The sequence below is a fragment of the Juglans microcarpa x Juglans regia genome, chromosome 2D (assembly GCF_004785595.1).
Source record: "Juglans microcarpa x Juglans regia isolate MS1-56 chromosome 2D, Jm3101_v1.0, whole genome shotgun sequence".
NCBI lineage: Eukaryota > Viridiplantae > Streptophyta > Magnoliopsida > Fagales > Juglandaceae > Juglans > Juglans microcarpa x Juglans regia.
The window spans coordinates 28,601,667-28,628,598 of NC_054596.1; the positions used below are offsets into that span (position 1 = coordinate 28,601,667).

General features: G+C 37.0%; 2 protein-coding genes across 2 annotated transcripts; both read right to left on the reverse strand.

Moving 5' to 3' along the window:
- Nucleotides 1-1,798: 1,798 nt before the first annotated feature.
- On the reverse strand, nt 1,799-6,083 carry LOC121250715 (ras-related protein Rab11D). The gene is made up of 2 exons (XM_041149909.1): nt 5,647-6,083; nt 1,799-2,361 (listed from the first exon to the last, which is right to left on the reverse strand). The coding sequence occupies exons 1-2, from the start codon at nt 5,865-5,867 to the stop codon at nt 1,929-1,931; spliced, it is 654 nt and encodes a 217-aa protein (XP_041005843.1). The 5' UTR covers nt 5,868-6,083; the 3' UTR covers nt 1,799-1,928.
- Nucleotides 6,084-10,929: 4,846 nt separating this feature from the next.
- LOC121249418 (gibberellin-regulated protein 12-like) lies at nt 10,930-22,080 on the reverse strand. Its single transcript, XM_041148129.1, has 2 exons — nt 21,921-22,080; nt 10,930-11,217 (listed from the first exon to the last, which is right to left on the reverse strand). Exons 1-2 carry the CDS (start codon nt 22,078-22,080, stop codon nt 11,036-11,038), a joined length of 342 nt encoding a protein of 113 aa, XP_041004063.1. The 3' UTR covers nt 10,930-11,035.
- Nucleotides 22,081-26,932: the final 4,852 nt, after the last annotated feature.

Below are 26,932 nucleotides of genomic sequence, written 5' to 3' on the forward strand. Positions count from 1 at the left end.
TATTTTACAATTATGATTCACATTGCCTCGTTTGGATAATTGGAGTATATCAGAATTCTGTGAATAATAGTGAAATAGTTTGATTTAACATATTTTATTGGATTTCGAGAAATGAGAGAAAAAGTTGAAGAAAAATATTATAAAGTTAAAAAATTATTTGAATAAATTTTTTTAATATTTTTTTTTGAAGTTTGTAAAAGTTGTATTGGTTTTTGTGTTTGGATAATAATTAGGTAATGATTATATGAAAGAGTTAAAATTTAAAATTGAAAAGTGTTTTGTATTTGAATAATGTTTAGGAATAAAATTACGAGAAGTTTTGAAAATTTTGAGAATTATATGTCTCATCTTTGTGTCCAAATGTTTCCTTAGGCCTCATTTGTTTTTACAACCATTCTCATCCTATCTTATCTAATTATTACAACTTTCTCAAATTCTCACATAAAATAAAATAAACAATTCAAATTTTTTAAATCTCAAAACAAAAATAATATTAAAAAAATATATTCTAACAATATTTTTTTAAATTTTTAAATTTTATCTCAACTCATCTAATCTCATATGCGAAAACAAACGAGGCCTTAGTCAATCGGCACCTATTTAGTAGTATCACATCAAACTACGTCAATTTGTGAATTTATTTTTATAAGATCTCTTTGTGACTAAAGTAATTCTCTTTAATAAATTGTATTTATTAAGTTAATAGTTAATGTACTAAGTATGCTCTCCCACACTTACAAAATTTCGTCCTCAAAATTTAAAATAACGTGGATAGCCTCAAAATTTAAAATAACGAGGATAGCCAAATAGTGGCGTTGCCTGGTTGTTGAACAAGTGTTAATAATTTTTCCGTATTTCGATTTCTAATTCTCAGGATACTTCATCAACCATGTGATTTCTCCCTAAGATCTTGACTAACAGAATCTTTCTATTTTTCGATTGCTGCTCTTTAAAGTCTAGTATAATTTTATTGTGGCTATTGGCACATTGTTATTTACCCTTTTGATTTCCTCACCTTTTAACTATTGTACTTTAATTATTCTCACAAGTGTTGCCACATACCACGTTCACCTCCCACCATCCTTTTTAAGGCTCGTTTGGATCTTTAATTCTTCTCAACTTATCATTACAATTTTTTTAAATTTCAACACAAAATATAATAAATATTTCAATTTTTTTAAATCTCAAAATAATAATAATATTAAAAAATAATATTCTAACAATATTTTATCATCTCAACTCAACTCACTTCAACATCCAAACGCAACCTTAGTATTCTTGTATCAAGCTTTTTTTAAAAATAAAAATAAATAAAATAAAACCAACTTCAAAAGTTTATGGGCAATACCACCATCATTATAGACGGATAAAAGTGGGTGAGAATGTAATATCTAAAGCTTCTCATTCTCAAGCAATGCACGGGTGGACGACTAGTTGTATGTTATTACAATGCGTATCTAGCACCAAAAGAAACCTCCAAATATAGAGTTTTCTTTCGGAAAAATTATTCTCATCAGCTACTATTCACTACTTCAATCCTATGAAAAAAAATACACTGTAGTGTAGGATGTGGAAGTAAATAGTAGCTGATGAGTAAAAATTCTAAATCTCCTTCAAGAAATTGTCTTATGGTTGTTACATGTAACCTCGCCTCATATAATGCTCACTTCAGATGTCATCTAACATGCAAATGATACAGGCAAAGAAAACTGCCAAGTGGTATCAACTTCCAACAAACAAAGATCCAGTTCATATAATATTTAGTTAACCTATCCTTTACGGATATACAACCTTCATGCGTGAAGCCTTTTAGGCAAATTTCCAAACAATTTATCAGACATAGTAGCTTTTATTCTACAAGAAACTATATGTGTAATCAATCTACGAACAATTGAAAATTGCCGTAAACTGCTAGAAAGTACCAACCCCTAGTTTGAGCAGCACCCGATTCTTTTTAGAACTGATTCCTCTTTGACATTTATTGTTTGTCCTCTGGATGGTAGAGTGGAAGCACTTGCATTATCACCCACCTCAATCACCCTCCTGCTCACAATCCGGTATATCTGGGTGAGGATTTCGGTAAAAGCACTTTCCACATTGGTAGCATCCAATGCAGAAGTTTCCATAAAGTAGAGGGACTCTCTCTCTGCAAATGACTTTCCGTGGTCTGTTGGAACAGCTACAAGGTGTCGAAGATCCGACTTGTTGCCAATCAGCATGACAACAAGGTTAGGGTCTGTGTGCTCCCTCAACTCCTTCAACCACCTTCCGACATTCTCAAATGTTGTATGCCTAGTGACATCATACACTAGCAGAGCACCTACAGCTCCTCGGTAGTAAGCACTAGTAATGGCGCGGTACCTATGAAATAGAAAGAGGGCAATCAATCAAGGTGGAAAGTAAATATCAACATTCTAATAGTGTGATAATTGAAAACAAAAATCTATTTGTAAGCCCACTAATTGACACATATACACACCACTGATGAAAAAATGTAGCCAGACATCAAAATGGCTAAAGATTAAGGATATCTCACACTATTGATAAATTTAAAAATTTAATTTGCAATTGTAGCAGCATATGTGCATATAAATTCAACCACTGCTTATGTGAAAAGAAGAAATACCAACAAAATCATCAAGTAATTATGGTTAAATACAAAAAAGCTCATCTGTGGAAGGCTTCAATTGAAAAATGTAGATAGTCATATAACAAACTCAGCTTCGTGATAATAAGGAAAAATGAGCAGAAAATGCATAGGCAAGGGGGCGGGTCACTGCTGATGGGATCAGAAATTTATATCATCTTATGCCCTCTAATTGCAATCATTTGTTAAACATAGTAGTGACCACTGCACCATTACTAGCAACATTTGTGGGGATATCAAATAGCTGCAAACATTCTGTTTTTAAGGATCGTGATTCAAATCCTCTTAATTTTGTCCATTGACCCTTTCTTACAGATCCCCATCATGGTCTCAGTAACGTATACAAAAATGCTTTTTCCCACATTGAACTTACCATAGCACAGAATTGTCGGCTAACTCATTCGACTCCAACAAAGAATTCTATCTTGACATCAAGTTTGCACTTAAACAAACTATTTTGAATTCAAAGCAAAGAACATCTGAGTGCTGAAGCATCAGAGACAGATTAGGAAACGCTATTCTTCCAATAACAGATTGAGCTTGGCTTAGCCATAGTTCTTACATAGCTAAGCTGGGAAAATTTAGAAGTCTGTGTACACCCCAAGTAAGCTCCCTCTATTCCATAAAACCCTCCCAATTTAACAGCTAATTTTTCTGACTTGAACAAAGTTTCTTCAAAGTATTAATTTGCCAAACCAGCGTGCTGATGAGTCTTGTACTTCCTTCTACACAACCCTAGTCATTGGGGGAGCTGCTTTAAATGTAATGATGTCTCGATGCTTAGGGATAGTAGTAATCGAACCTTAATCTGCTATGTTTTTCCATATCTTCTTCAAAGTAAACCCCCCAAACCTCTCTCTCTCTCTCTCTCTCTCTCTCTCTCTCTCTCCCCTTCAAATGAGATGGAGCTGGATTCTGACCTAGTTCATCTTGAAGTGCTTTAACTCTCTCTCTCTCTCTCTCTCTCTCTCTCTCTCTCCCCTTCAAATGAGATGGAGCTGGATTCTGACCTAGTTCATCTTGAAGTGCTTTAATGGGATGCTCAGGACACGTAATATTTTGTGCCGGAGGAAGATTCTCCTTTACAGTACCTGAAAGTTCTGATGGGCTTTGAACTGAACTACCATGGTAATTTCACACATTCTGATGGACAGCTTATCAAGCACCTAAAAATTCTGATGGACAGTTATTTACTAACAAAGAGGGAATATCTTGTGGCAGCACTAACCGAACCCAGACTTATAAATACAATTTCCTATCCTTGAAAACTAAAAAGGAAAATATTATTAAAAGATAGGCAAGTGAAACAGGGATTCGGTCACATAAAGAGGATAGAAAGCTGGAATGCATAAATGAGTAATTGGTGATTGCTCAAATAGTGTGTTTATATATATATATATATATATATATGTAATTTATATCTCTATGCTAATCAAATGAGTGCGACTAGCATGCAAACAAGCTCACAGAAACACATATTTATTAACAGCCCTACTTTTTGATGATGTGTGACCTCAATAAGAAAGTCCCCATGGTGAATGGTCCATATGATTTAATAACTCAATAGGCTGGATCCATATGCTTTTTAAGACGTGTAATCTCACGAATAAACAAGTAATATTCTAGGGCAGACCTCCAAATCTCAAAAGTTATAGGCCATGGACAACCATTTTGGAAATGCCAGAGAAAAGTTACAGGCCAAACAACATGCACAGTACTTGAACCAATGAACCATTATGGAAGGGTGTTTAAGAAAGAGATAATAGTCATTTAATAATAAAACTTACCATTACACTTCTCATTTTTCATTACATTACGCAACTTTATTGTTTGAAACTCTAGGAAAAGTTCCACACAAGCAGTGTAGACATAGTGCATCACTAAACTCAGTTGCTCAAACATGAGTTCCAACACGTAAATATTTAATCTTCAGATAAATTTTCTCATAAAAATATTAAACAGCTTCATTTGTATCTGATATTCCAGCCACTCACTTGCAATAGTCATGACCATTTGACGAATAACCCTGACTAGGGTCTTTTCAGTCTCTCAGCAACCATTTATTCAGCTCATATAAGTTGCAATCAGGTTGTTTTGCCTTTCATGAAGAATTTGTGAAGCCAACAGACAAGCAAATACACTAACGATCCATTAGAAAACCCCAACCTTCTAAATGATCTATCTATAAAGAAAAATCCTAACAAACTCATATATGTATATATATTTATATTTCTTTCCGTAAGAACCAAAAGTAAAACTTAATTTTGCTGAAGGGAAATGAAATTAGTGGACAGAATGATGGGATAAAGACAATTCAGGCGCTATCTCATCTGCATACAAACAGTTCAAAGGCCAATAGATCAGTCCGAAGAGGAAAAACAGTTCCCCACGACAATTCCAGAAGAAACTAATTATATCAAACGAACATAAGAACAAGCGCCTCATAATATTTTATTGATCAAGCGCATATGATTAAACAAAATATCATAATCCACTTCATATGATTATCCTTTTTTTTTAATAAATATTTTTAGTTCATGGGCAACAGAATTATGTTTCTTTACAAGCCTCCCGGATTTCATTTAAATAATCAAACCCAAAATCAAGGTAATATATATACTTTTTTCTTTGGTTAAGTAAGGTAATATATATACTAAGAAGGAAATTTCTTGGGCTAAAACCTATTGGATTGCACATAAAAATGCAAATCTATGTTATTATAAGCAGAAAATTCTGAGAGGAAAGAATTAGCCTTCTTGGCCTCAAAACCCATGATTTTTCACAAATAAAAACCGCAAAGTATGTACCAGAAACTATCAAATTTCTTGCTCTCACTAGTACAATAAAGTTTCACACATAGATATCAAAACCCAAGGCACAAGTATAAAATCTTCCAAGTAAGAATCATGAATCCAGGAATTTCATGATAACCTATTCAAAGCCCACATGGAAAAATCCAAGATATTGATACAGAGAGGGAAAAAAAAGGTAACCCACACCTTTCTTGGCCAGCAGTATCCCAAATCTGAGCCTTGACGACCTTCCCATCAATATTCAAACTCTTGGTGGCAAATTCTACTCCAATAGTAGACTTGGATTCCAGATTAAACTCGTTCCTGGTAAACCTCGAGAGCAAATTGGATTTACCCACTCCAGAATCACCAATCAAAACTAGCTTGAACAGGTAATCATAATCATCTTCAGGTTTGTATACAGCCATGTATCAGTGCTCAATTTCTTTGTTCATAGACGATGTTGTTTTTGTTAATCTGAAGTTGGAAATATTTGAAACGAGGGAAAGAAGAGCTTTGGAGGCCTATAGTTTACTACTTTGGACTTATTTATCAAACGTTCATTAGAAGTCTAGAATATCAATATGGGAACTGACAAGAGACTCGCAAACTGCAGTAAAGTAACGCTATTCACTTTTTGATCTATCGTCTTTTCGTGAATACAAAATATCAGCGTTAATAAGTAAATAGTAATAAATATTTTTTAATTTCTTGTTAGAAAATAATAAAATAATAATAAAAATGTTGAAATTAATCTGTTTGTATATCTAAACCTGTTTATATAGTTACGATAAGTGTTACATTTATAGAAAAATTTTATAAATATAAATTTATAAATTGACTTAGGTCCCATTTGGATACAGAAATATTTTCAACCCATATCATCTTATCTTATCTCATTTCATCTCATCATTACAAGTTTATTAAATTTTTATGTAAAATATATTAAACAATTCAAATTTTTTAAATTTTAAAATAATAATAATATTAAAAAATAATATTCTAACAATATTTTATTCAATTCATCTAAAATTATCTCATCTCATATCGCAATCCAAACAAGTCCTTAGTTAGATATGATACGTTAAATCTACTCTATAATAAAAATAATTTTACAATCTAACATATTACATTATATCATACTAACTATAGTCAAGTGAAATCTCTATAGTTAAAATATTTTTCTATCGTTATACGTGGACTAATTAGTCACTCCCATCAATAATATCGCTCTTAACATTAGAATTTATTCACATTAGAATCTCTTCGTGTTTTCCATCCAAAAAAAAAAAGAATCTCTTCGTGTTTTTGTTTAAACCATTAGACCTAAGAGTGAGATAAGAGTATTACGATAATTATTATTCTATAATTGAACCTTTTTTTTTTTTTTTTTTGAGTAGTTTAACTGAATCATTTTAATTGCATTAAACATTTTTATAAATAGTATATGACTCATTTTATGGGTCATCCGTTATTAATTTAGATTCTATATTTTGGGTAAAATCTCTAAAACATTCTGTATAAATAAGAAGAAAAATTTTACTCAGCAATCATACACCACACACTTGCTGAGGGAAAAAAATAAAAGAGAAATGATAGTTACAATCGTGAGTACACAAACGTCGTCTAATCACTTTGATAAAAATGAATAAATACAGGACTTATATGAAAAAATAATAATTTTTTAATAGTAGACCTCATTCTTTTTCAAAATAACTATATAGCATTTGCGCATTCCATGACTGCATGTAGCATTACTCAAAATAAAAATATAAAAAATAGAAATTCACATTAATAGATATGTAGTATACAATTACTTAGTAGAAGAACTCAAATAAGAATAAGTAGACAGTATATCATTAATTACAACCTTTCACCTCACAAGCCTACTAATCTTTGAGTTTTTACAGTAAATTCGATGATAGTGCACGTATTTTCAAGCTGGTTGGTCTCACTAACACAGTAAAGTTTTGGATAAAATGTTTGAAGATTTTAGGGTTAATTACTATTGAATATTTTTAAAAGTGTGAAATTATTTTAAATGAGATAATTTTAGTTTTATTGAATCTAAACCTAATTTTAAAAGTTAGTGCAACATGATTGGGCGGAGTGGTTCTCCGTACTCAATAATATTTTATGATGATTCATGATTATCTTATTTTATTCGGAGGATGATTCCTCACTATACTTGTAATGTATGTGATTCCAACCTTTATTTACATGAACATTGTGCATTCATATTCATTGTCACTATCTTGTATTGATAGTGATGTCATGAATAAATAAGTTTCGTTGAAATCTCATCGTGGTCCTACTGCAGTTGTGTCTCTCAGAACCGTAGATTTTGAGGCAAATGTTGCTTTGGAGGGTTATCTCGACGAATAAGGACTAGTGCAGCTTGGGGAATAGTCACGAGAACTTATCCCCATTAAGTAATAATCTTTTATAATAGTTTAAAACGTTTATGTATTTGGAATAGTCATGGTTTGTTATATTGTGAGTTGGGCGAATAACAAATGATCATTTGTAATTATATTTTGGATGAGATGGTAGTGACTTATGGAAATTTTTATTAATGGACGAGAAATGTACAAATTCTCTGGTACTATTAATAGTAGTTTATGACTAATATCTTTTAATAGTTTGCTGCAACTTTGATACACGTGTGCTTGGTATATGAGCGCACAAGATTCCCCCAACATAGGGATGTAGCAGTTCGGCATGCATCCTAGGTACTGCAGTTGCTCGCCAAACCACAATTGGGGCCACAACTACCACATGAGTAAAACATGTTATCTATTAAGTTGTTGTTCAGGATATTTATGCCAAAAGACTTACATATATATTTTTGTAAATAAATGTTTCTGAAATGCCACTTTGTTATTTTGATATTTTGTTTTGTTTTGTATTTTGTAATTAGCTCATATTTACACGATAATATAAGTTTACTACTAATTGAGTTGTTGATAATTCACCAAATTATCTCTATTATTTTTTAGATGATTTTGATATTTCGGTTGAGAATCAAAAATACAAAGCATGAGCGAGATTAGTTGAGAGTAGCGGAATAACTGCTTAAGAGGCACAAGTTGATTAACATACCAAAATAAGTGTCAAAGGGTACAAAGACTATTAGAGGATCTTATTCGGAAAATAGCTTATTTTCCTTTGAATGGTATTTTGGAATATTGATACATGTATTGAAACTTTGTGGAGTTCTTTATTATATATTTTGGAGGAGTTCATTGACGTCTCCGTGGAGGAAGGTATATTTTTGAATAAATGAGCTTTATACGTTATAGAGCATTTCCATGTATAATTTGGAGTCTATGTTTGTATTGTTGGGATTTGATTTTAGAAGTAAGAACTCACTCCCTAACCTTCTAGGTATAAGGTGTGACATGATTAGATCCTCCAATTCCCATCATAGATTAAGGGTGTAGAACTGGGCCGGATTTTTTTCCGGTCCGGTCCGAAACCCGGAAACCCGGGCTGGTAGAAAAATCTTATACCCGCCCAGATCCGGTTACGGATCCGATTTTTAAGCCAGATATCCGCAACTGGATGCTTTTCTTTTAAGCATAAGCAGCTCCTTATTGTGTCCATTGGATTAAAGCACCATTCCCTCTGCTTGATCCCAATACGGGCAAATTAATTTACCCAACGCAAAAAATTTTATGAGATCGATGCTCTCTCTCTCTCTCTCTCCCTACTCTCTCCCCCGGAACCCTAGCATCCCTAAACGAAATATATTGCCGCCAATGACTAGCAGAGACCGTGGCTCGATTCTTCCTCAAATGTTTTGCATAATCGCTGCCCTCACTTAGAGGCTTCGCTCTCTCACCATTGTCTTTACCAAAGGCTATAAAATAAGATCCACAAGGTTTCCCTCTCTTTTCCTTTCTCCATTTAGTTCGTTCCTGTTTGGTTACTTAGAAAACTTGGGACAAATGGGTTTCAAATCTGGTTACTCACTCTCTTACAGTGCAGCTTCTCCCAGATCTGGGTTTACATTTTTGTTTGAGTTCATATCTATATGAGCATCTCTCGCTTTTTAGATGTAGATATGGATAAATCAGATCTGGGTTTACATTTTTGTTTGAGTCCATATCCATGTGAGCATCTACTTTAAATGTAGATGTGGATATATTAGATCTGGGTTTTCATTTTTATTTGAGTCTGTAACCATTTGGTTTGTGAATCTTGGTTGCTATTCTAGATTTGAACGTGTTATGGGAGTTTTTGAAATTTCATAGTTTAGATTTGGTTTGTGCGAAATGTTTGTCTTGGTTTTGAAGTTCTCGTAGATCTCTTGCATATCGGACTCGTTCTGATAGCCGATAGTGAATGATTTGAATCTGTTCTGGTTGTTTGTTCTGTCCTTTCTATTTCTCGATAATCTTTTGGTTTGGATCTCTGCGTCTGGGGTATTTTTCTATTTGTTCTTTTTTTTTTCCTGATCTCTGGATGTTGGGACTATGTTCATTAAACTTTTTTTTCCCTTTTTGGTTTGGATCTGGGTCTGGAGAAATCTAATCAGAAATTCCAACGTATACTCCAGTTTAATAGGCCTCACTTGATCTATAGTCTCATTCAGGTATGATTATTTTGTGTGAAGTTCATGAAAACTGTCCACATGACTCAAACTATGAACTACATTTCTTCTCACCATTATTTCTCTTTCTGTTTCTCTGAGATGGGCTTTAGAGAAGACAATGGTGGTGTGTGAAAGATGAAGATAAATATTGTGTTATGCATCTTCTATGGCCTGCCATTGTGCTTATTATGCTTTTTCACTCTCTCCTTTTTTTTCTCTAATATACATCAATATCAGTTGGGATATGATTTTTTCACTAATTTCTTGATTTCCAGTTCTTTGTTTCCCACAGCTCACAATGAAGAGGATATGGGACTCGACTTCAAATGTTCTTCCATGGTTCTTTGCTGTTGCTTTAAATTTTTCACTATTTGTTCCTTGTAAGCAACAATATAAAGTATGTAATGTATTGTGTATGTTGATGTCTATTATTATTTATTTTGTTTTATAAAAAATTGAGTAGGCAATAAAAAAAGTTTTAAAAAATGCCAAAAAAATATTCATTATATATATATAAAAAAAAAGGAATAAATTCCGGATATCCAATCCAAATTTGGATGAAAAAGCCTTTTAAAAAATGTTTAAAAAGTTTTTTTTTTAAAGAAAAGTATTTTAAAGTGGTAAAAGCATATTTTAAAAAAAAAACAAAAACCCAAAAAAAATGAAGTATAAAATCTGGATATATCCGGTTTGAAACCGTATATTCGGGTTAAATCTGGATATCCACCCGGGTTTCAATCTGATTTATCCGGGCAGATATCTGTCCGCTTTTAAAAAGCCAGATCCAGATCTGGATCTTCCCAGATATCCGGATCTGGATGCATAGCCCTAGCATAGATAAAGATTTTCTTCATTTGAAAATAAAATGGATAATTTCCATTTAGCATAAAACATGAGCTATTTTGATCATTTCAGTTAATAACATAATGTGAAATGACTAAAACATCCTACGATTTACACTAAATGCATCCGATTTATTAATGGATTGGCAAATTCATGTCATGGGCACTTGGGCCGACCTTCCTTAGTTTTCCAGTTGTTGTAGCATGGACATTCTTCCTTGTTCCCATATGTTCCCGAGGGAACACAGAGACATTTCTGACAACATTTGTTGCAGAAGAATAAACATGGCTTCCTGTGATGTGTTTTTGAGCATCGGTAGTTGCAGGCCCTCGGACACGCTGAAAGGGAAACAGAAAGAAAGAAAGAAAAAAAAAATCCAAAATAAATTAAAAGCTTGTGAGTGGATTGATGTTTTTATCTAAACCGTATATTAAAGAAGAGAAATGATAGTTGTAAGTATGCAAGCGCTACGCAATCACTTTAAAAAAAGTGAATAAATATGAGACTTATATAAAAAAAAAATAATATTTTATAGTTGATCTCACTCTTTTTCAAGTATGATGACTATACAGCACTTGTACACTCTACGACTGTATATAACATTACTCATTAAAAAAACTTCATATGAGAAATGAGGAGATTAAAAGAAATTAAAAGGTCAAGGAAACTTATTAATTTCTTTTGGACCTTCTTGACGAACCGATTCCTCCCCGCCAGCCTATTCATATATAATGAGTGGAAATTTTGTGTTAAAAACACTACATGATAATAGGATTATTGTGAAACATTAAACTCAAAAGACAATGGATTCATATAAATAAATATAAATATATATATATATATTTATATATATATATATATATTTATATTATCCAACGAGGGCTCAATAATACAATTTTGGAGAATGCATTCAAAATTCTGAAAGGGAAAAAATAACATCAATCACACTATAAGAAAACAGGTCATTTTCAACGATTTTAAGATCGCCAATCAAACCCAACATTTTGTCTTTGTTTCATTCAGTGTATTAGGTATGTTAGAGAGAGAGAGAGAGAGAGAGAGAGACTCACGTCTAAAACCTCAATGGCAAAGGCGAAGGTAATTAGGATGAGAAAGAAGGAGAGATGAAGCCATGACAGCCTTGCCATGCTTTCCTTGGCAAATAAGTTCTTCAAGTATGCATACACATCCATTCATACGTACATATATATACATGACTAGTCGGGTGCACAACATTACTCTCTCAATGAACAAATTAATGGAGATCGACTGTCGAAAGGCCATTGGCACGAGCATGGAAATATTTTTAGGAAAAATTCCTCTCACGGAAATTGAAAATCTGACAATATAATTAGGCATTAATATAGCTTCAATTGGTTACCAAAATTGTATATATATATATATATATATATTTTATTTCCTTAATTATTTTAATAACAAAAATCCTGCCAAGAAAAGATAACGCCATATATATATTTAGTTAATATTTCCCAATATCATGATCAGTATAAGTTGAGACTGTACGTGGATGTGAGCTGGATAAAATCCGGCCTAGCCTGAAAATCTGGAAGTTCAGACAAGCATGGTGTTGGGGAAATCAACACAGCGGAAGGGATAAAAGCAGTAATAAAAGAGTACACTCTACGCACTCAGTGACACCAAAAATTTAACGTGGTTCGGCAACTGCCTACATCCACAGAAAAGAGTTTCACTATTAAATAGTGGTACACAAAAAAATATTACAGAGGAGGAGGATCACACTCCACTCAACTCAACTCTTTTCTTTTCTCTCAGAGCTCTCCAGGCTCTCTCTATTTTCTCTTCTTGGGTGTATCAGAAGCTCTCGCATGGAGCTTCAATTTATAAGCGAATGTATATCGCATTACCGTGTGAATGCATTTAATATGCATTCAATAGACAGTTGGGCGCTAGGCGCTGGGCGCTGCACGCTGGAGGTTGAGAAGCAAGCAGTCATTGTTGACTGCTTGCTTGGGGCAGGGACTTCAACAATTCTCCCCCTCCATGCCCATTTACTTAGATGCTATCCATCCCAGCTATATCTCTGCATAGCTCAAGCTTCTCACTTGTAACCACCTTCGCCAGCATGTCTGCTGGATTCTCTTTCGTATGGATCTTCACAAGCTTCAATAGCTGTTGTTCCATCGCTTCGCGTATCCAATGATAGCGGATATCAATATGCTTAGTGCGGGAGTGGTACATTGAATTCTTGCTCAAATCTAGAGCACTTTGACTATCACAATGTACCTTGTAGTCTTCTTGACTAACCCCTAGTTCTTGGAGGAAACACTTCATCCACAACATCTCTTTTCCAGCTTCCGCTGCGGCAATGTACTCTGCCTCAGTTGTAGATAAAGTAACACACTTCTGCAATTTAGACTGCCAAGAGACAGCTCCGCCTGCAAAAGTGAAGAGAAATCCTGAAGTAGATTTCCTGCTATCCAGATCTCCTGCCATATCTGAATCTGTATAGCCTTCCAAAACTGGTTTAGCTCCCCCGAAACACAAACACATCTTTGATGTACCTTTTAGGTACCTGAGAATCCACTTGACTGCTTCCCAATGATCCTTTCCTGGATTTGAAAGGAATCTGCTCACCATGCCTACAGCATGAGCAATATCTGGTCTGGTACAAACCATTGCATACATCAGGCTTCCTACTGCTGAAGAGTAGGGAATTACTTTCATTTCTTCAATCTCTTTCTTTGAAGAAAGACACGAGCTCTTGCTCAACTTGAAGTGGTTAGCAAGTGGAGTATTGACTGGCTTAGCATCTCCCATGTTGAAACGTCTGATGACCCGTTCAACATATTTTTGTTGTGATAGCCACACCCTGTTGACATTCCTATCACGAACAATCTTCATGCCCAAAAGTTGCTGTGCTGGGCCTAAGTCTTTCATGTCAAAGGACTTGGATAGTTCCTTCTTTAGTTTGTTAATCTTGGACCTATCCTCACCAACGATTAACATATCATCAACATAAAGAAGGAGTATGACAAACTTGGCATCCTGGAACCTTCGAACATAGACATACTGATCTGCAATAAGTCTCTTGTAACCATGACTCATCATGAATGAGTCGAACTTCTTGTACCATTGCCTCGGCGCTTGCTTGAGGCCATAGAGACTCTTCTTTAGCTTGCAGACTAAGTAATCTTTCCCTGGAGCTTCAAACCCTTCTGGTTGCTCCATATAGATTTCCTCCTCCAAATCTCCATGGAGAAAGGCTGTCTTCACATCCATCTGTTCGAGTTCCAAATTCAAGCTGGTTACCAATCCGAGTATGACTCGGATTGACATCATTTTCACCACCGGGGAAAATATCTCGTCAAAGTCGATTCCCTTCTTCTGTTGGAATCCTTTGACAACCAATCTGGCTTTGTGCTTTATCAGCTTTCCTTGGCCATCTTTCTTCAGCTTGAACACCCATTTGCTCTTTAGGGCTTTCTTTCCTTCAGGAAGTTTCACCAACTCATAGGTCTGATTTTTCTGCAAAGAACTCATCTCTTCTTGCATTGCCTGCACCCATAGGCTTCTATCAGCATGAGTTTGAACTTCCTGGAAGCTCTCCGACTCCCCCTCATCAGTAAGCAGAATATAGTCTGATTCCGGATATCTCATCGACGGAATCAGTAGGTGGCCTCTTGCTGATCTTCTTGGTTGAGTTTCATCAACCAAAGGAGGTTCATCACCATCTAACCCTTGTGGTGGTACACCAGCTGCTGGTGGAGGGGGTTCTTGCTCCCCCTGCTCAACACCCTGAGCTTCTTCTTCTGCTTCTGGATCTCGATCCTGCATATCCTCATTATCTGTGGTGAACTGTAATGGTGCAGGATGTGTATAGGAACTAAGCTCTACTGACATCGAGGAAGCTTCAGTTCCTATATGCTGGTTTTCATGGAACACAACGTCCCTACTTCTGACAATTCTCTTTGTCACTGGATCCCATAATTTGTATCCGAATTCTTCATCTCCATGTTCAACAAAGATACATGGAGTTGACTTGACATCGAGCTTCTGTCTCAGCTCCTTGGATACGTGTGCAAAGGCTTTGCACCCAAACACTCTCAGGTGAGAGTAAGAGACATCTTTTCCAGACCAAACCTTCTCAGGAACTTCAAATTCCAGTGGTGCGGAAGGTGATCTGTTGATCAGGTAACAGGCAGCACGAACAGCTTCACCCCAGAATGGCTTTGGTAACTTAGCCATACTGAGCATGCATCTTGTTCTTTCAATGATGGTCCGATTCATTCTTTCGGCTACACCATTGTGCTGAGGGGTATATGGGACCGTCTTCTCATGTTGAATATCGCGATCAGCGCACTATGCAGCGAACCTTTTGGAAACATATTCTCCTCCATTGTCCGTTCGCAGGCACTTCAACTTCTTTCCCGTCTCTCTTTCCACTAGGGTGTGGAAATTCTTGAAGTGCTCAAAGACCTGATCCTTTGACTTCAAAAAAATATACCCAGACCTTTCGTGAGCCATCATCAATGAATGTCACGAAATATCTGTTACCTCCCAATGACTCTTCTTCCATGGGACCACATACATCAGAGTGTACCAGACTCAACAACTCTGATCTTCTCTTTGTAGAGGAATTGAACGAGACTCTGCGTTGTTTGCCAAACAAACAGCACTCACAAGGGTTTAACGCTATTCCTTTGGCAACCTTGATGAGTGCCTTCTTCGCAAGCGTATCCAACCCTTTCTCACCCATGTGTCCGAGTCTCTTGTGCCACAAATTCGGTGATGCCTCGTCTTCCGCTGCATTGAGGCTATCAGTATCAATCTTCACATGGGTCTTGTATAACGTACCGCAAATATGTCCTCGGGCGACAACCATGGCACCTTGTGACAACTTCCAAGTGTCATTACTGAAGTAGCTGTCATAGCCCTGTCGATCAAGAGCTGTTCCCGAAATCAGGTTGAGCCGAAGGTCAGGAATGTGTCGAACATCTTTCAACACCATGGTACAACCAACGTTGGTTTTTATCTGCAGTTCGCCAACTCCCACGATCTTCGAGGAACTGGCGTTTCCCATCCTTACCGTACCAAAGTCTCCTACTTTGTACGTAGTGAAAAATTCACTATGGGAAGTGGCATGGTATGATGTTGCTGTGTCTACCACCCACTCAACATCATGGCTTGCAACGTGTAGACACGTCTCGTCACTGGTGGAGAGTATTGCCACATCTCCCGAAAGAGTGACAAGGGTTTCACCATCTTCTTTCTTCAGCTTACTGCTTTGACCTTTTTTCCTTAAAAACTTGCGGCAGTTTTTCCTTATGTGGCCTTCTTTGCCACAATGGTAACATTTCATGTTACCCGTCTGCTGGTTCCTGCTATTGCTGGACCTTCCACGTGGTTGAGACTTCCCTCTGTTTCTGCCTCCACTTCTCCCTCTATCATCACCTCGAGGCCTTTCTCTACTCTCGGTGACAAGGACATGAGTTTGATTCATGCTTGTCTCTTTTCGTCTGGCCTCCTCATTAAACAGGGCATCCTTAACCATCGTCATGGTAAGTTTACCATCTGGAGTAGAGTTACTGAGGGAGACCACCAACGTCTCCCAACTATCTGGTAACGAACTAAGAAGTAGCAGGGCTTGTTCTTCATCGCCAAGATTCAGGTTGACGGATCCGAGCTGGTTAACTAGGTTTTGAAACTCGCTAGTGTGCTCGGCAACAGAGGTGTCGCTCTTCAACTTCAAGTTAACAAGCCGTCTCATCAAGAGGGCCTTGTTTCGAGCAGTCTTAGCTTGATACATATCCTCCAACTTTTTTCAGAGGCTATATGTATCTGTCTCCTGGGCCACGTGGTGAAAAACACTATAGTCAATCCATTGTCTGATCTGACCGATAGTCTTCTTGTGCATCTTTCTCCACACTTGATCTGTAACTTCATCTAGCTTCTTTCCTTCATCTTCCAAAAGGTCAGACAGATCTTTACAGTTCAATAGATCCTCCATCCGAGGCCTCCAAAGACTGTAGTTTGAGGCAGTCAGCTTTATCATGGCGCCTGATGCTGAATCCTCCATGGATTTAGACTGATTCTAAATACAAAATGCAAGTACAGGAATTTTGAAGTGGAATATCGCAAAACGGACAGCACCATTGTGTCCGGAACGCTTGATTTTGTTGGAAACGAGTCTTGTTTTGTCAAAATCGGACTCAGATAGCACAAGCCAAAACAGGAACACTGTCGCGCGTGTAGCACGTGGCGCGACTAACAGCGCGTAGGCGCGTGTTCTTCACGCGCCAGAACCTCACTGGAGAGCGTGGAACGCATAGGCGCGTGTAACTCACGCGCTTCTGGGTCAATAGAAACGTCAGGCGCGTGAACTTCACGCGCAAGGGCCTCTCTGGAGCGCGTGCGGCGCGTGCCAAGAGTGGGTCTCACGCGCTCGTGCCTCTCCTGGGCGCGTGCAGCGCGTGTCGAGAGTGGACTCACTCTCCGATCTTCAGACGGCGCGTGGGGGAGCGTGCGGCGTCCTTTCAGCCTCTGGTTTTCACCGCTTTTCTTGTCTCGATGAGACGAACACAGTGGTATGCTCAAATTTAAAACTGAGCTACACACTAAAAACGAGTTTTCTGTAAAAAAAAATTCTTCCCAACAATAGCTCTGATACCACTTGTTGGGGAAATCAACACAGCGGAAGGGATAAAAGCGGTAATAAAAGAGTACACTCTACGCACTCAGTGACACTAAAAATTTAACGTGGTTCAGCAACTGCCTACATCCACAGAAAAGAGTTTCACTATTAAATAGTGGTACACAAGAAAATATTACAGAGGAGGAGGATCACACTCCACTCCACTCAACTCTCTCCTTTTCTCTCAGAGCTCTCCAGGCTCTCTCTATTTTCTCTTCTTGGGTGTATCAGAAGCTCTCGCATGGAGCTTCAATTTATAAGCGAATGTATATCGCATTACCGTGTGAATGTATTTAATATGCATTCAATAGACAGTTGGGCGCTAGGCACTGGGCGCTGCACGCTGGAGGTTGAGAAGCAAGCAGTCAACAATGACTGCTTGCTTGGGGCAGGGACTTCAACACATGGTCGGTTATCCATCCTCCCAGTAGAGGATGAACGGATCTAGGAGGTAATAATATAGTAGATACCAACTATGTAAAATAGAAACTAAAATTCTTTAATTTAGACGATGTCGTTTTGTTTAATTAATTGAAAATATTTATATAATTCAAGTTCCAGCTTTTTATCTAATTCGCCATAGTGACATTGATAGAAGTTGGTTTGTTAATTTAACTTAATTATTCATATTTTTATATTTTCTTTATCTTAATTCAGGTTTCCTTATTGCAAGAAATTAAATATGTGATGTGCTTTTTTTTTTTTTATATATAATTTTTATTTGTGGAGGTGTCATAATTCATGTGTGCTTGCTTGGGAACTGGCAATTTGGAGTTTAGGGTGCATGAATCTTGAATTTGTTTTGAAGTTTATTTGTTTAAAGTTTGGGAATTTGGAGGATTTTTATTTTGTATGTTGTTAGCTTTTGTAACTTGTTTATAATATGTGTTTGTGGATGTTAGTGTTATAGTTTCTTTCCTGTGTTTGATACATACATATATTGTTTTAAATTCATTTTATTAGATTATGCTTCGTTTGTTTTCGCAGATAAGATGAGATGAGTTGAAATTAAAATTAAAAATTGAATAAAATATTGTTAAAATATATATTTTAATATTATTTTTATTTTAAAATTTGAAAAAATTAAATTATTTTATTTTATTTTACGTAGAAATTTAAAAAAATTATAATAATTAAATAAAATAAAATAAGTTAAAAAAAATTGTGAAAACAAATCAAATAGAAACTAAAAAAAGTGTTCATTTCGCCTCACAAGAGCTAAAAGTCCAGTTGGTCGGAGCCTCATTTGGTGGGCTGGGCTGCTCACTCACCCCTTCAACAGTAGATAAAGAAGTTAGAGTAAAAATGACATGGGTCCTTTGAAATACCCTCGCTCGAGTCACAAGCTAACGCGACCTATTAAAATCAAGTACGGCTACATCTATAAATAAATTATATGAAAATAATCACATAAATTAATATAATTTTATCTATCTATTAAATCTATTTTATAATAAAAATAATTTTATAATCTGACGAATCATATCAAATCATATCAGTTTATGGGATTACTTTTGTGTAATCCTATTATATTTTAAATATAAAGTATGTTCTTGAGTTCATGAAAAAAAAAAGTTTACACTTCTTAAAATAACTGTGTATTCTCACCTTATTGATATTTTCGGAGATTTAACCAAATATGAGCTTGAAGCAAGCCGAAAGAACTAAAACCTTGCTGCTGCATAATTCACTCCTTCCCGGCCGCAACGCTCTTTTGCAGAAACCTACAAGCAGCAAACAGCAACCCTTGTTTCTAGAAACGATGTCACAATGCAGCTAGCAAGCATATTTATCCGTTGATTTTTATGAAATTCTTCCATTGGAGTATACTAAGCAAGTACGTGCATATTTCTCCACATGATGCTAATGCAAATCTGACTGAGGAAGTTCTTTCTTGGCTCATTAACAAATAAAGTGGGTCCGCCAATCATATCATAAAGCAAGAAGACGTTTATATTTAGTTGAGTAGTATCCAATTACAAAGCCTCTCGTTAGTTTATTTTAGCAGTTTGTCAAGCTTTGGTCAGTCGAGTCGATGATCCATAACTACCTAAGTAGGCCCGTGCGATCAATATAACCAAGTTTTTCATTGCAGAAGCCGAAGAGAGTTTAATTACAATCAGGTTTTGCTCTTTCTCTCATTATTTCCTTTGATTTCTTTCATTATAAACAAGAAAACATGCCTGAGGTTGCAGGCCTACTCTCTCCCTTCCTCCAAGTGTTTTTCCAAAGAGTGGCATCTCGAGAGTGAGTTGAGATTTTTTAGTGGTCGAAAACTCAATGATAGACTCCTAAAGAAGCTAGAGATAGCACTTCTTTCAGTATATGCAGTTATGAGAGTCCTACCTAACGCAAAAGGGGATAAACCAATCTTAGAGTTGAAGAAAAGACAAAGACGACAAGCACTCCAATGGTCTTAAGAACCAACAGCAGGAGCCATCGAGTGTAACTAGTCCAACATCTGGGTGATCAGGCACCACGTGGCAATCCTACTAATATGTCCCAGAGCGATAGAGATGAGGAAAATCTGCCACGGTAGACAAGCTAGAAAATTAGCATCCCATGAGAACAAGAACAAGAAATCAGAGAGACAGATGAGCTTGGACGAGTTGTGCACTACCCACCCAAGGTGAGAAAGGATTACTCGCCAAAGAGTTCAGAAGGGACAAATACTAATGCAACCAGTCATGAGAACTTTTGGGGATAGCACGGAAGAGCTCAGAAAGGGTGTCAGTATTGTACTCAAAGTCATACCCCATTCGAAAGGTCTCGATAGGACCGGGTCTACAATTAAAGGTGAAGGCATGGAATCTTATCAACTGGACGTAGAAGTATGGCCCAACGCCAACTAGAGAACCCTTGTTCAAGGTGGGATGGAGGAGTTGGCAGACCGTATGGGTGTGCAAACCATACCCTATTCACATGTCTCTATCATCCTACAGTATGACACAACAGGGAGAAAGACTCTTATCCTAACATACCTGGAGTAAAAGATACGTCAAAAAGAGCATCTGACATTTCCACTCTATTTAAAGAATTTGAACGTAGGGCAAAATCTCACTTTCGAGACCTTATTCACAGAAAGAGCTCAAGAAGCAACTACTGCGGAAAAGCAAGGAGCAAGGAGACAACAAGAAGACTTCTGACATAGAAAGATAGGTTAACTTTTGAGACAATGCTAGATAATGGGGATAAATATTGTGTATGGGTGACGTTTAATATTAAAATTTATTTTTAATATGGCATGATTTTTTTTTTTAAATACCCTCGCTCGAGTCACCTAGCGTGATCAATTAAAATTAGAAACTTTTTTTTTCTTGAACTCAAGAACATACTTTGTATTTCAAATATAATTAAACAAAACGACATCATAAGAGTACTAGAGACCGAGCTCCTTAAGTATTAATAGGAACTAAAGCAACTACTAGGCTAATCCATTGAGTAGCTCGAGCAACTCAGTTAAGGATGCCATAATAAAATCTTAAATAACTAACTGAGTCTAATGACGTAAACCATATTGCATTCTAACACTTTTAACTATCTCAACGAAATAAAATTGCGCTTCCGGCACCATAGTAAGTGATAATATTGACTAAAACCTACGTGATTGGTTGATTCGTGAAAACTTATAGAGTTTTTAAGGTGCCATTTGGATTCGAAGAAGAGTTGAGATGAGTTGTGAATAGTAGTGAGAAGAGTTGAGATGATTTGTGAATAGTAGTGATATGAGTTGAGATAAGTTGTGAATAGTAATGAGATGAGTTGTTAGTTGATATGGTTTTAACTTTTTTTGAAATGAAATAGTTGTTATTTATAAATATATTATAATAAGTAATAATAAATTATTAATTAACTAACTACCTAATTTTTATTTTTTTTAATATAGTGAATAATAATATATTCCGGATTACAATTTTTTTGTAACGGAATTTTTTTGTAAAATATCAAATAAAAATTGATTAATAAAAAATGTTTTAAAAATGATTTTTAATTGTTTCCAAAATCGTTAAATAATACTAATATATATAAATTTGTTTTATATATATAATGGTAAATGATAATAAATTAGAAAAAATAACATCATTAAATTATAAAATCACTTCTTTTTTTTTTTTTTTATAATTTTAGCAGTATAAAATTTACATATCGACCAATCATTGCATTAAACTAAATTTACATATATAGCTCATAAAATTAGCAACCATATTTTCTAAACAAATTTGGTACAAACTTCCCCATGTATGAAAATAAGTAATATATTGCCACACCAAATTCAAGTTTGTAATACATTTGAATCTCTAACTACACCCTTATAATCTCAATATTTATTACATATATATCAATGATCACCCCTAGCTTCCCACATACGAATGGCAATGTCATCCCTAATTCCAGCCATAGCTCGGGCTGATTCGACGGTCATGTCAGGATGACGTATTGAAGCTGCGGTGTCACTATATGCACGACCGCTTGGACTCAGCTCCCTATTTCTCCAGTCCTCGAACAACCAGTCATTCGGCGTCGTCATTCTAATAAATTTGTGTAACATACAACATGCAATGATCAGATCCCCTTGCCTCCCGACTTTATACTCAGGCATGAGTCCTAAAATTCTAAATCGTGATTTCAAGACCCCAAATGTATGTTCTATTACGTTACAAATGCATGAATGATGATGATTAAAATAATCCTTATACCCCCTAAATCCCCTCTGACCTTGACGGTCACTTCTATGATATCTCTCTCTGGGATAGGGGGCATAAATCCCCGAGTACATGGGTACGCTGAATCGACTAGATAATAATGACATGTTACATTAACAGGAAAATAATCAGACCCTTACCAATCATTCCCACAGATGTAACAAAGTACATATAAAGAGAAAGAATTTGCAAACAAAAATTATTATAATAATATAAATATTTTTACCCTCGAGAGGCATTGGAAATTGGTTGCGGCCCTGACTCAATGCATCGATGAATACGCGTGCATCATGCGAACTTCCCTCCCAACCAGTGTACAGGAATGTGAACTTCATGTCCAAGTCGCATATACACAACACGTTTTGGGCAACTCGCCCATGTCGGTTGCGATATGCCTCACGTACCTCTGCAGGTACAACATCGTCAATCATCGTCCCATCAATTACACCAATGCATCCCTGCAAACGATGAACCCATCTAGATATGATTGCATACGGTTCAAATAATTTATTAAATAATGACCCAATATACACCTCACTTATAATTAATTATCTACCATAAACAACTTACCTCAAACCAAGGGTAACACCTCGGATTGGCTGCGATTGTTGGGTGCATCCCGGATGTGTGAGTTGGGTAAATAAGATGTGTCCCAAGCCTACACAGAGACTGCATAACTTTCTTTACGTGGGAGTTAACAGTTTTCGTTGAATGTTAAAATTGCTGCCCCACTCCTCGTTGTTCTTCTCCAGCCGCCACTACCGATGTGAACATGCCTAATTGTTCCTCGACGGTCACCCCTTTTCTAGTGTCCTTCAAAAATCTATTTGAATGTAACAAGCTGCATAATGCATGAAAGGCATCAACCTCCATTCGAAATAACTAGCGAGAATTCGTTGGATTCCCATTCAAAACTTTCAAAATATATTGATGTCCCTGCAGACCGATATTATGTTGTGGCTGTCTAAGATGTTGTTGCGCTTGTCTACCGGCCCTCTGAAATGCGAGTGTCTCAAGATCATCAATTGCAAGTTCATCTCCACTACTATCAATCGAACCCACATCAGTAACAATGTCATCTGCATCAAGGTTCATGTTCATCGAGTAGCTTCCTGCAAACCAATTCGCATGGTGCACAGTGGGTTAATTCACACTTTTATTTTAACAACAGTTTTAAGTAATCTCCCAAGTTTACAAAATAATCATGCATTATTATAATCAGATAATTATTATGCATTAAGGTGAACAATCATGCATAATCCAAACACTGCCTTAACCCTTAAAATCAGGCCCTCATCTACTTCATCTAAATGAATGGTCCAGACAACAATGGTAAAAAAATTAGCAGTTTATAAACTCATCAAACCAATAAAGTCACAATGGCCTAAAGAATAAAATACAATTCATTATAAATGCTAATTTAACAATTACGGGCCCAATCGTCCCTCCCCGCAGCATCCATTGATAAGAAGAATTGCCGTATATCTGGGTTTAGTAATTCCTTAACTGCACGCACAAACTGTTGAGGTTCCAGCCTTGGGGAAAGCTCGCTGAGCAATGTCGCACAATGACTAAATCGGATCATAACTGCCATTGGTGCGATCACTATGCTGTGATCCTTTGTTGCGCTTTGCTGAATCCACAGTTTCCTGATCCTCATACTTCCTACGACGCGCAATCTGCGTGCGTTTCACCTCCTCAACAGCCTCAGAAAGTTGTACCTCAAACTCGCTCTTTTTCTTCTTCGTTCTACGTGATGATTGTGTCGGTCCATCGATTGAAGGTGACCCGATCCCCATCAAGTCAATAAAGTCATCATTGTCAAGGAGCAATCCCTGTCGATTGCCAAATACGGGAGGCCGCCGAACTCGCATCTCCTGATCAAGGCGGCGCTCGTCGTCGCTATCTGCGGGCAACTGTGTTGACGCATGTTGCATAGTCCCGTATGCAACAGAAGTGCCAAATATAGTGCACAGCTCCTCGTACTTTGGACAGGCAAAAGTACGAAACCTCCCCCATTTGGATTTAACCTAACAATCATTGCATTATACATACATGTTAATAATCAGCTAAGTAATGAGCAAACTTGCTTTTTGGTTAAAGAAAGATGGTGGGAAAGTTAAGTTTTACCCTGATAGCATTTTCCCAGCAGTCGTTGCTCGCGACTACTGTCTTCGTGTCGGGATCCCAACCCATCCCGGTTTAGCTCAATAAATCGGTGAACAAACGTTGTAAACCCTTAAGCCTCGTAGGTTTGCCTCGAACCTGGTTTGCGTCAAACACTTTTACACCAACAGCGGTTAGTCGCTGAGCATAAATTGAATGCTCTCTAAACGTGATCTTTCCACCCTTTAATCTACCTTGAAGGGCATCCTGGTAGAGCATGTCAATGAATATATCCTCCATGCCATCGCCCCAAATCTCAAGATCCCGGATCGTGTTTTCCGGATCATCCATTTCGAATAACTAAGAAATTGGTAATATAATATAGAAAAAGACATTGGTCGTCAACTATGCAACATTAAAGGCAATATGCAGGAATATGAGTAATGACCCAGAATTAAAATATGACCCATACCTGTTGATATGGGCGATGTCTAGCAGATGAGCGTAAGGAGTATCGCTAGAAGATGAGTCATGACGGAAGTTTAAGGCCAAAAGTAAACTTTGTTATATAAAAATACGCTACAGTAGCATAACAAATAACAAAAATTAAGTATGCATACCACTACCACATTTAGGTATGCATACCAAAAACAAAAAGCAAAATAGACAACAATAATAATTTTTTTAAGTGAGCTGAAATGAGCCCCCAAGCAAACAACCACATTCAAGTATGCAAACCCAAATCCAAACCGCACCACATGCATGGCAGTAGCAGACCAAAATACAGAAAAAAAAAATCCCACTACCACATTCAAGTAGGGGTGTGCAAAATTCTGAAAATTCCGACTTCGTCCGACTTCTGCTCCGACTCCGACTCCGACTTTGTCGGAGTCATCGGAATTCGGGGTCGGAATTCGAAGTAGCTCCGAATATGTATTCGGAGTCGGAGTCGGAGTCGGAGCTCCAAGAAGCTCCGATTCCGACTCTGAAATTTTTTTTACTGTACACTTGCGCTCGAGCGAGGTGTCGAGCGCAAGTCGAGCACACGTTGTATTGAACATTGGCTCGAGCGACATGTCGAGCGGAAGTCGAGCGAACCTCTCTGGAAGAGTTCTGCTCGAGCGACATGTCGAGCGGAAGTCGAGCAAACCTCTTCCAGAGAGGTTCGCTCGAGTGACATGTCGAGCGAAAGTCGAGCGAACCTCTCTGAAAGAGTTCCGCTCGAGCGCCACGTCGAGCGCACGTTGAGCTCCGATCTTATGTCGGAGCTCCTATAGGAGGTCGGAGCTCCGATAGGATGTCGGAGCTCCGACCTCTGATCAGAGTCGGACTCCGACTCCAATTCGGAGTCGGAGTCGGAGCTCCAATTTGGCTCCGACTCTTGTCGGAGTCGGAGGTCGGAAATGATCACTCCGACTCCGTCGGAGTCGGAGCCCAGCCCTACATTCAAGGACCCTTACCAAACATAAACAAAACACACCATAATAATTTTTTTTTAAGTGACTTCAAATGAGGCCCCAACCAAAGATCCAAATTCAAGTATGCATACCCAAAAAAGAACCATATGCACGGCAGTAACAGAACAAATAATAGGAAAAAAAAAAAAACCCCACTACCACATTCAAGTATGCATACCAAAAACATAAACAAAATCCACCACAATTAATTTTTTTTTAAGTGACTTCAAATGAGGCCCCAACCAAAGATCCACATTCAAGTATGTATACCCAAAAATAAAACCACATGCATGGCATCGATGCAGAACAAATAACAAGAAAAAAAACCATAACCACATGCACGGCAGTTTGGAACAAATAACAGGAAAGAAATTAGGCCCCAACCAAACTACCACATTCAAGTATGCAAATCCAAAAAAAAAAAAAAACCACATGCACGGCAAACCATAAACATCACAGCATTATGCATTGTTAAATAATCTCATTATGCATCATCATTATGTAATTTCAAACCATAACATCTAAACAAATGAAATGGGTAAACATCATAAATATTTTCTAAACACCTAAATTTACAAATGAAAATAAGAATAACATGAAACTTAGCACTATCGTGCTCATGAGCACAGCTTGCATAATATGGATAATAATCTTTCTCGGTCAGTAACCACTACACAACAAATTTTCCCAACAAATTCATCTCCCAACTAGAGTCACGCCAACAAAATTTTGTGCATTGCATATATAACAGCTAAAAATGATTTGAGATGAGTTAGATTCACATACTTGGAAGGACCGTGTTTTTGGAGCCGTGGTGGTGATAGAAATACCTCGTGGGTGTTTATGGTAAGATTTTAATCTTGAGGTGCGCTGTTTGAAGATTTTATGAAGGGTGGGTTTCATTTGTATAGCGCGATTTGTGAATTTATCATGCAAGAGGCAACGTAAATAAAATAATTCTACAGTATTAAACGCGAATCTCACGATCAAAACCCTAGAAGTGTGTTCGCAGGCTTTGGATCAGGGGGCAGGGGAATCTCTATAAAAGGAAGGGGGACGTGATGTGGTACGGTTACCAGGCAGTACCTCAAACCCAGCTCGATTGGTGGGGATG